This window comes from Macaca fascicularis, chromosome 12 (assembly GCF_037993035.2).
Source record: "Macaca fascicularis isolate 582-1 chromosome 12, T2T-MFA8v1.1".
Classification (NCBI taxonomy): Eukaryota; Metazoa; Chordata; class Mammalia; order Primates; family Cercopithecidae; genus Macaca; species Macaca fascicularis.
This window is the reverse complement of record NC_088386.1, coordinates 136,910,295-136,920,577: the sequence shown is the minus strand read 5'-3', so window position 1 is coordinate 136,920,577 and position 10,283 is coordinate 136,910,295. Positions and strand designations below refer to the sequence as shown.

The 10,283-nt window shown below is 60.2% G+C and overlaps 1 protein-coding gene across 3 annotated transcripts in view; it reads right to left on the bottom strand.

The window, feature by feature from the left end:
• Nucleotides 1-441: 441 nt before the first annotated feature.
• The window catches only part of CROCC2 (ciliary rootlet coiled-coil, rootletin family member 2), an 81,456-nt gene continuing 71,614 nt past the window's right edge, over nucleotides 442-10,283 (bottom strand). For 2 of the 3 annotated variants that reach the window (XM_045368132.3, XM_045368133.3), the window contains 5 exons: nucleotides 8,823-8,972; nucleotides 8,275-8,427; nucleotides 4,087-4,218; nucleotides 3,131-3,310; nucleotides 442-1,772 (listed from right to left, as the gene is read on the bottom strand). In XM_045368132.3, the coding sequence (XP_045224067.2) occupies nucleotides 1,686-1,772; nucleotides 3,131-3,310; nucleotides 4,087-4,218; nucleotides 8,275-8,427; nucleotides 8,823-8,972 (702 nt within the window). In that variant the 3' untranslated portion in view covers nucleotides 442-1,685. The remainder of the gene's footprint in view (nucleotides 1,773-3,130; nucleotides 3,311-4,086; nucleotides 4,219-8,274; nucleotides 8,428-8,822; nucleotides 8,973-10,283) is intronic. The other variant, XM_045368135.3, reaches the window with a different exon arrangement.

The window sequence follows — 10,283 nt, the reverse complement described above, 5'->3', positions numbered from 1 at the left end:
ATTTCAAATGTTCACCATGAGCAGCCAGGGCAGGGAGGGTCCTGAAACTGCCGGAGAGCGGGCTGTCTAAATAGGGCTGCGGAGTGGGAGTCCCCCTCTCTGAGGAGAATGCGGATGGGGAGGGAAGGCAGGGAAGGGACATACCTACTAAGTGCCAGGCCCTAGCACCACACGCTGCCTCTCAGTGACCCTCTCCACCTGCCATCTGGCAGAGCGTTCTCCAGCAGTGGGGGCAGGCCTGCCTGCTGTCCTCCACCCATGACTGGCCACGGCAGGGAGTGCCTATTAGGGCACCTGTGCCACCATTGACTCCTCCTTTGCCCACAGTAACCTCTGCTCATGGGTCACCAAGCTCTTCCCCTCAGAGCCCAGGCTGAACCTCAGAATCCTTCTCAACACAGCCCCCAACAATCAGGCAGAGGTGACAGACAGGAAGCAGCCTATTTGACCACCTCTCTTTAGCTATTGATTTTGCACAATTTACAGCATATGGTAACTCCATTACTAAGTCCACCAGAAAACCAGGTGTGCCAGGACAGACTATTTTAAGTCCCAGAGTGATCTTGAAATAGACACTGCTGCACATGGAGCTGCGGCTCACAGTAACTGTGATGGGGTGGGGGCCGGGAGCCTCTGGCCTTGCACCCCTAGGCCAGAGTCCTTGCGGCCGGGGCGGGAGGCCCCTGTGGTACATGCAGGGATTCACTGGGCTGGCTGGTGCCCCACAGATATCACAAATGACCACCTATAAAGCATGCGGCCCTTTGGAGAGGAGAACAAGTCACTCTGAGCAATGGTGATGGAGACGAGGAGCACAGATGGACACAGGTGGCCCATGCCATAGGCCCAAGATGGCCGCCTGGGTCTCCATAGCAACCCGGCCGGAATCCTGCAGGACCGTTCCCAGCATTTCCAGGCCAGGAACATGGGAGGCTCTGTAACAGCTTTAAGTGTTACACTCCCCTGCTTCTGGCGGCCAGTGAGTCACGGGGACTTGAATCTGAGTCACTTCCAGCCACCTGCCACCGTGACGGCCGCAGTTCCTGGATGCGGAGGCTCGCAGCCGCTGGGCGTGGGGATGTGGCGGCTGGCCTTACAGGACATTATGTTTTTGGCTCCAGTTGGTGGAAATGTTTTCCACGTGTTTTCCCGTGTTTACAGAGCTGAGGGCACGGAATGAAGCCGGGGAAGCCAGCCTGACAGGGCCTGGCCCCGGGGGTCTGGCCAGACCAGCTCCTCCAAAGTGGAAATGGTGTGCCAGGCAGGGGCAGGCTGTGAGGACGCCAGGCGGGGGTAGGGTGTGAGGATGCCCAAGCCCCTGCTCTCTGCCGGAGGGGAAGGGGCTGTCAGCGATGAACGACCTGCAGTGTGGTCCAGCACCAGCTGCAGGCCGAGTCCCCAGGGGCCAGAGGAGCTCTGTGGCCAATGGGCTCAGAGTGCGCCACTGCCTGGGGACCCTGAGGAGTGAGTGTTAGCCCGGCTGGTGGCTACCTGCACCCTGTGCTTTCTGCTGGCATCGTGCCCACCCCATTTGAGCTTTGTCTCTCTTGTGCAGAGCACATGGCATTGGTTTTCCCAACAGTGGTTCCCCCAGCAGCCCAGCGCCTCCAGCACCTTCCCCAGGGCCCCCTGCAGGCCTGTCAGGGCTGAAGGCGGCTAGGCTGCTGGGTGGTGTGCAGCAGGCCTCACTGTCCTGTCTGGAAGGCCTGGTCGAGGTGGGCCTGTTGCCGCCGCTGCACTTCCTGGTCCAATTGCTCCTTCAGGCCGGCCACCTGGGGACAGAACGGTGGCTTAGGTCAGGTGGGCAGGCTGCATGGCCAGGGCCCCAGGGCACAGAGGCATGGAGGGCTCTGTGACAGGAAGGGCTGGAGGCCTCAGTCCACAGCTCCGAGGAGAGGTGGCATGCCTGGGACAGAAACATCAAGCAGACATCAGACCGACTCCCTTGCTGCCAGAGGGATGCGCAGTTCTGCCTCTCACCACGGATGCCCACTCTGCCCACCTGTGGAGGCCTCAGGATTATGGCCACTGCGCACCCTGGGTGGATGGGCCTGCTTCTATTCAGGCCATGAAAGCGCTCAGAATGAGGCCAGGTGCAGTGGCTCACTCACACCTGTAATCCCAGCACTCTGGGTGACTGAGGCGGGCCTTGGGCCTCAGGATCACCTGAGGTCAGGAGTTCAAGACCAGCCTGGCCAACATGGTGAAACCCCGTATCTACTAAAAATACAAAAAAATTAGCCAGGCATGGTGGTGGGTGCTTGCAATCCCAGCTACTCTGGAGGCTGAGGCAGGAGAATCGCTTGAACCCAGCAGGTAGAGGTTGCAGTGAGCCGAGATCGTGCCACTGCATACCAGCCCAGGCAACAGAGTGAGACCCCATCTCAAAAAAAAAAAAAAAAAAAAAAAAAAGGCACTCAGAATGATAAGGAAATAAATAAATGTCCTTTTGCTAATAAATTTAGCAAAAGTGCCCTGGTGGTCATGGGCCCTAACTTGGGGATGACACTGGGCAGTCAGGTCACCTCCTGGGCCTCAGTTTCCTCATCTGTAAAATGAACAGACAGCTCTAAGGTCCTGACAGCTCTGAGCTCCAAGGCTCCGTGGTTCAGCCCAGCAGGTCTGTCACGTGCACCTATGCATGTGTGGGTGTGCCGTGCACAACGCCTCACTGTGCCCACCTCATCCCCACATGTGCCACGCGCACCATTGTTTTCCCTTCGTGACTCTGAAGGACAGGTGCAGGGGCTGCCTCTGCTACAACCGTGTGTGCCGGGTGCTGTCTAAGCACCTCACACATAGCGACAGCTCAGTCTCCCAGTGACCCCTCACAGGAGCTGTCCTGCCTACCCCACTTTAGAGACAGGGCAATGGAGGCTCAGAGAGGGTGGTGACCTGCCCCAGAATCCACGCTCCACCTCCCAGTGACCTCACTGGGATATGAGGTAAACCTCGTGCCCTCGAGAGCAAAGAAGTGCCCAGAGCGGGTCTGGAGCCCACTGGGTGGCAGTGGAGAGCCCCTGTTGCTAGAAGACTTCAGGAAGTCACCCCTACTGGGTGCTGCTGCGGGGATGCCAGTCCTCCCTCCCTCCCTCTGCCCTCACCCAGGGGGTTGGGGTCCCAACCTTACCTGCTCTTCCAGCATCTTCACCCGCTGCTGGTGGGTCCATTCTTGGGACTCCAGGGCCTGTGTGGCCTGTGACTGGTCCCCATGCAGACGCTCTGCCTCTGTGGCCAGGTCCCGCTGGTGCTGGGCCGCCAGGTCCCGGAGCTGCTGGGTGTGGGCCTGCTCCATCTCCACCATCTGGGCCTGGAGTGAGAACGTGGGCGTCTCACTGCTGTCTCTCACCGAGGGCCACACAGAATCCCAGAGCAGGAGTGCCACAGGATGTCCCACCTCCCCTTGTGGGCCCCACTGTCCTCTGCCGGTGTTGACCCTGGCTAGGACTGCCCAGCAGACCTGGGGTTGGGTGCACATGTTCAGCCCACAGACCTTGGGTTTGGCTTTGGCTGGGCTGGAGACTAAGCCGCAGCCTCCAGCGTGGGCCTAAAATCTGTTTTAATGGCATCCCAGGTTCCCTTTGTCTGGGCTGGGTGTCTGGAGGGCATCAAAGTTTGATTCTTGCCCATCCTGCCCCCATCCCCTGCTGGTCTCTGAGGATGGGGGTATGTCCAATGTGGACAGGGAGAATGAAGCCTCTGAGGCCCCTTCTGTGGGTGTCAGGCCCCTTGGCCCGCGCCCCAACACAAGCAGGCAGCAGCCTCTGGCCCTGTCCCGCAGGTCTCTCTGACCTCCCTCGTCTGACCCTTGTGCTGCTTTATAGAGCCCAGGCCTGGCTCCCACGGGGACTTCAATGTCTCAAGAAGGGCAGGAGCCTTGGGTCCTGGTTCCAGCTCTGCCTGGGGCCTTGATGTGAGTCTGTATCCATCACATGCACAAGCTGGTCCAGCCAGCCACCCTACCCATGTGTGCACATGTGAGATGGAGGTACACCAGCCACCCCTCTGGAACTGACACCCTCCTGGATCCCACCCCACGTCTGTTCCCAAGTCTGGGGTACACAGAGCTCTGCTGGCCCAGTTGACCTGCAGCTGATGATTTTGCCTCCGGACTCCATCCACCTCCTTGTGCAGGCTGTTCAGAGACTGGTCCAGCTGCTCCTTCTCAGCCCCCAGCCTCACCACATCCTCCTCCCTCTTCAGTGTCTCTTGCTCCGTCTGCAGAGAGCCCAGGAGGCAGAACCTGTGGCCTCGTGGCAGGAAGTGAGGTCAGGCCAGCCCTCCTCTGGGAGCACAGGGATGCCTCTGGGAAGGACTCTGAATTCCCCTAAGAGCTGGCAGGGTCAGGAAGGGCACTGCCCTGGGCCAGGAACCCCGGCCTCACCCAGGTCTATCTGACATCTGCAGCCAGAGTGACAGCTTAAGGAGGAGCATGGGGCCAGTCCCCATCCAGCTACAGAGCAGCAGATGTCCCCATCAACATCCTTAATGGGGGGCTCTCTACATCTCTTAAGGTGACATTCCAGGAGCTACCCCGCAAACGTCTTCTCAGTGTTCCTCCAAGCCTCATGAGCCATGATCCCCTGCACTCTCTGGCACTTGCCTTCTGCTGCTGGCACTCAGGATCTGCTGAGCTCGTACAGGCACAGGCCCTGAGAGCCAGGCATACTTGCTGTCTCAGTCCCAACAAGCCTGTGGCATTGGCAGCACCATCCCCACTGTCCGTCCTCCTTGTAGGCTGCAGGCTGCCCCAGTGAGCCCCCTCCTTAGTCACCCACTCCCCACCCCATCGATACAGGTCAGGAAGGATAAGCTGCACGTTAAATATCAGGGAAGGCTACCCAGGAAACAGACATTTTCTGTGGGAAAGTTGGCAGGGACCTTTTGTTCCCTTGCGAACGGGCCCTCTAGAGGAAAGGATTGGATCTAAGAGTTCTGTCTTACAGAGCACTAGGCAAGGAACACCGTCCACCAGCCCCAGACAGCCTGCTTCCAGCGCCCCCAGATGGCCTGGGGCATGCCTCATGGGTGGTTGGTGTGGATGGGATCCCATGATGTCAGAGGCTTATTGGGCCAGGCAGGTGCTAAGGCAGGCTTGGAACCCATTGCCCTGCTCTCCAAACCAGGCTCCCTCTGGGCTCTGCTGTGCCCAGCCCCGAGAGTCCTGCCTGCTGGGGCTGTGTCCACAGGGGCGACAGTCTTGGGCTGGAATGCCAGGTCAGTCCTCTGTCGGCCCCACTGCCCTCTCTTGGGTGCTGGGCCTGGCCCAGGATTGGGCAGCAGACCTGGGGCTCAGTGCACACACTCGGCACACCACAAACCTGCCCTCTCGGCTTCAGGGCTGGAGCAGGCCTGGTTTCGGGCCCTGAGACAGAAGGGATAATTCGCGTGGGGAAAGTTAGTTACGGGGTCAGTGGTTGGAACTGTGCGAAGAATAACGATTCCTTTCTTCTTCAGGACTGAGAAAAACAGAGTCCCCCTGCACTGAAAAAGGAAGTCCTGTTTCTTTAAAAATCCAGTTACACTCCTGGAAGTGCATGTTATAAAGAGAAGAGAAAAGTGAAATCCAAAATAAATAAACGGCCACATCCGGGTTTCCCCTCCTGAGACACCAATAAAGGGTTTATGGGTTTGTGGGCCCCTCACAGCTGACCTCCTGGAACTCATTAGCTGTTCCTTCCCTCCCCCTCCTCGGGCTCCAGGGACTCACGGCGGGCACTGTGCCCACAGCTGGCTCTGCGTCCCCGGGCAGTGCTGTCGCAACCAGGGCTGATGCAAGCCCCTGCTCCCCCACCCCCAGCAGCGTCCACGGCAGGCCCCAACACCCTGGCTCCATGGCCCAGGGCTGGGCCCCCTTCAGGAACAGCAGCAGGGGCTGGTGACTGGACCCCACTGGCCGGCCCTCCTCTGGAGGGCAGGTAGTCCTTTGTGGACAAGCTGGCTGGTGGCTTTCGTGACTGCCCTCGCCTGCTGGCCCCTGTCCCCTGGGCAGGCTGGGCTGCAGGGCCTTGTGCAGGTGGCAGTGAGGCCTTGGGAAGTGCCACCCTGCTCTGGGGTTCACCCCTGAGGCCTCAGCACCTGCCTTCCCCACTTCATAGATGGGGGCACTGACCCTTCAGGGACCAGCTCAGCAGATGCCATCCTCCCCTCCCCCATCCCGAGTGCCCATCTTCCTTCCGGCTGCCTCCTCTGGAGCCCCATCCCACTCTGGGGCCTCCTGCCTACTCCCAGAGGCGGGCTATGAGGGCATCAGAACCCTGGGCCTACAGCTGGTGTAGCCCGCTCTGCAGGGCCAGCCTGGGCCATGTGGGCACCTTCCCTGCTCCTGCAGGGCCTCAGCAGCACCCAGCAGAGGGACAAGGGGCTGTCCCCCAGGCTCCACGATGGAAGGCCAAAGACACCCGCCCTTCTCGCCCCTCCCCCTGTGCCATCTGGCCTGGGATGGCAAACAAACTTCCCAAGGAGAACAAGCTCGGCCCCCTGGGCGCTGGAGGTGAGAGCTTGTGCATGGGTCGTGGTGCCACCAACACCGGCTTGGCTTTCCAGGCCTGTCCCTCCAGCGGGGTGACCCACAGGTTCTCCCATGGCTCTCCCTGACCTCGGCAGCCACTCTGTGGCTGTATGGGCAAGGGTGGCAGGAGAGTAGCTGACAGGGGGTGGGTGTGGGGCTCTGGGGTCAAGGGGTCATGAGGAGACCTGGGTAGTGGGCAACAGGGTCCAGGGATGCCAAGCTGGAGGCAGCTCCTCCAAAACCGTCTGGTCCAGAGGGAGGTGGGCACAGCTTCCGCAGGGACTCTGGCCTTAGGCCACCAGCACTACCCTACCCTGCACTCTTGGACCCACAGGGTGGGTGGGGGCTGTGCCCATGTGCCCATGTGATGCACCAGCCTCTCCAGTCAGCCCCATTTGTGAGCCAAACAGTCCCTGTGCAGGACCCTGATGGTGCCCTGGAGTCATTTAAACAACCCATGCTGTAGAAAGGGCAGTGTCCAGCCCTGCAGCCCTGGACAGCCACCATATCCCCATCAGGGAGGAGCCCAACTGTGCAGACAGCTCGAGGGGCTGGTGTCAAGGAGAGGAGGATGAACAGAAAGAGGGATCAGTGTGAGGCCACCCTGTGGGCTGGGACCATGTGCCCACTCTGCCCTCACTTGCCAGGTGGGGGCCCCTGCATGCACCCAGCCCCTGCTATGGGGGGCAGCGAGACTCCCAGGGTGCATGCCTGGGTGTGGGTGGAGTGAGTGCCTGGGTGTGGGTGGAGTGAGTGCCTGGGTGTGGGTGGAGTGAGTGCCTGGGTGTGGGTGGAGTGAGTGCCTGGGTGTGGGTCGAGTGCTCACAGAGGACAAGAGAGCCGCCTCTCAGGTGATGGGGAGGGGGTGCTGCACATAGCTGGCGCCTCCTTGGTGGGCGCAGAGAGTGATGGCTGGGGTGTGGACTCTGAGAAGCTCTGCCTGCTTCCTGGAACGCCATTTCCTCTTTCTCGGGCTCTTTCCCTATCAGTGAACCTGGCGGCTGTGCACCCCTCATCTCCCCGCGAATGGCTCTGCTACCTCAGGTTTCATGCGTGGGAGCCGGGTCCACGTGCGGCCTGGGGGCCGAGCTCAGTGGTCAGGATCACTGGATCACGCACCCACCAGCAGGGTGCCTCCACCCAGCCTCACCTCTGCAGCCCACCTCTGGACACGGTGGTCTACATTTGTCTGACCTTTTGGTTTCGAAACCCTGTCTTGCACCCAGGAGGCCAGGGGATGACAGGACTGGGTGAAGACCGTCACTTCACCCCTTGACCACTGAGCTCTTCCTGGTCTCTCACCCTGTCTGCCCAGGCCCTACCGGGAGCTCAGTGGCCACTGTCCCTGCGAGCTTTGAGAGGGGAGGTTGTGGGGCACCTGCACAGGCTGGCCCACCTGTTGCTCCAGCCACACCCCAGGGGAGGGGCGATCTCCACCATAAGCAGGGACCTCTGGGGCTCTGGGGTGCGCAGTGTGTCAGGTCACTCGGTTTCCAGCAAAGCTGGGCTCAGACACTGGAGACAAAGCCAGGGTTATGCCCCCACCCAAGGTGCCTGCCCAGGGAGAGTCAAGGCAGGGCGCACACGACACCACTGGTAGGTCTGTGGCCACCTGCGGGCGTCCGGACCCTGAGCTTAGTGCCACCCCACCGGCAGGTGAGGACACAGAAGCCTGCGTGGGCCAGCGCCTTACCCAGCTGCGCCCGTGCGGATCCCCGCCACGAGCTCCTCCCGCCTCTCTAAGGACCACCGCGGCCGCCTACCTGTGCGAGCTGAGCGCGCAGCGCCGCGAGCTCCCCCTGCAGACGCGACCGCTGGGTGCGCAGTGCCGCCGTCTGCTCCTGCAGGACGCGCCTCTCTGCCTGCGCCTCGGCCGCCTCCTGCCCCCCGCTGAGCTGCTGTGGCCGCCAGAGCACCTGGGCCGGAGATGCTGGGCGTGGGCCAGGGATTGGGAGGGCCCGAGTTTCTGAGAGCAGGGTCGTTCCATCTAAGGCTGGCTCTGGCCTCAGCTTATTTTCTCCTAAACAGCGTGTCCACAGCTGACTCCTCTGTTGTAGGGGTGCTTACTGACGGCAAGAAATCCAGCCCCCTGACTCCCTGTGGGCCCCTCCAGCCTCAGTTTCCCCATCTGTCAGCAGGGAACTGGATGGGGCCTGGGTCTCTGCAGGCCTGCACACTTGCCTCCAGCATCTCTCTAGGCCTCCCATCATGCTGAGAGGCTGATTCTGCAAAGGACCACAGGGCCTCTCCCCTGTAAGCCTGTTCACCGCCTCCTGGTGACAGCGTACCCTGCCCTCCTGGGCACCCTCACCTGTCGCAGGGGCTCCAGCGATCCCTCAGCCTCCTGGCACCTGTGCTCCAAGTTGGTGAGCTGCTCCTCCAGCAGCTTCCCCTTCTTGGCCAGGCCTTGATTGTGCCTCCTGCTCTCATCAAGGGCCTGGTGCAGCATGTCCAGTTGCTCCTGGGGGAAGGAGACACAGGGCCCACCTGGAGACAGTGGGGGTGGGAGGCCCTGCAGTGAAACCCTCACCTCAGACCTGGGGGTCTGGTCCAGCATGGGCAAAGGTTCAGGCTTGGCAGGTTCTCTGCTGCAGCCAGTGGTCTCAGAGGGCACATCAGTGGCATCCCTGCCCTGCTTCCAGCTTTGGTGACTCCTACTGCCCTTGGGATAAAGCCTGAGGTGACCCTCCCCAAGGCTCCTGGTGCGTGTTTGGCTCAGGCCCTGCTTGCCCCTTCTGGCATTACACTGTGTGTTCTCCTGCTTCAGCTCCCACCTGGGGACATGGCTAGTCCCATACTGAGCTCAGGAGCTCCAGAGCCCATGAAGGTGGGATGGCCCATGATCCCTGCTATGTCCCTCACCCCTGCGCCCTCTTCTCAGCCCCTCTGCCATCAGCCTGTCCAAACCACCATTATCCACTTGGGACCAGTGACAACCCTTCAGTTTCCTCACTGTCCCCAGGCGCTGCTACCCCATGACGGCTGAGGGTGCATTTCCCTTGAATATCATTGGCCATGCCACTGCCTTGCTCTGGGCCTGTGGTGCTCCCAGCTGCCCCCAGGACACTGCCCGGGGAACTCACCACCCCTTCAACCATGTGCACCTGCTGCCCTCTGTGCATAACCTTCCCCGTGGCGCCCCCACCCTACACTGCCGCCTTCTCCTCCTGCTTGCAGGAATCCCGCCTCCCTGTCACCCCAGGAGGGAGGATGGCACGCGTGAGGTCCCCTGAGCCCCAGAGCTGGCAGCTGTTGGGCCTTGAGAGGCCCCCAGATGTGTGAAGGAGCTTGCAAGTTATCTGTCACTGGAAGCTTGTTGACTGCAAGTTGGCCTGGTCAGGTCTTGATGAGCCCCCACCCTTGCACCTTCCCGAGGGTTTTGTGGGAGAAATGGCTAGCTCCTTCTGGGGTGGCCGGACTCTGGAAACACTTTTTTTTTTTTTTTGGTCCAACACTTTGTTACTTTAAAAAAGGAAAAGAAGGAAGACAATGCTTGCACCTCAGATTGTGATGCTTCACCCTTTGTGCAATTTTGAAAATTATAATTTTCTATATAATTTTCCAGTAGAAAAGCAGAAGTTTTCTTCAAATATTTCATGGCAGTTTTAAGAGGTCCCAAACCTCTTGTAATGACTCAGCTTTTATGGAATTTGAATGAACCGTAATAATTGAATGGTTCTCCTTTAATGCACAGCCCCACTGGCCCCAGGGAGTTGCTCTCATCTCTTGTGTCCCTTTGGCTCTAAATCCTGATGCTGTGTGAGAGGCAGGC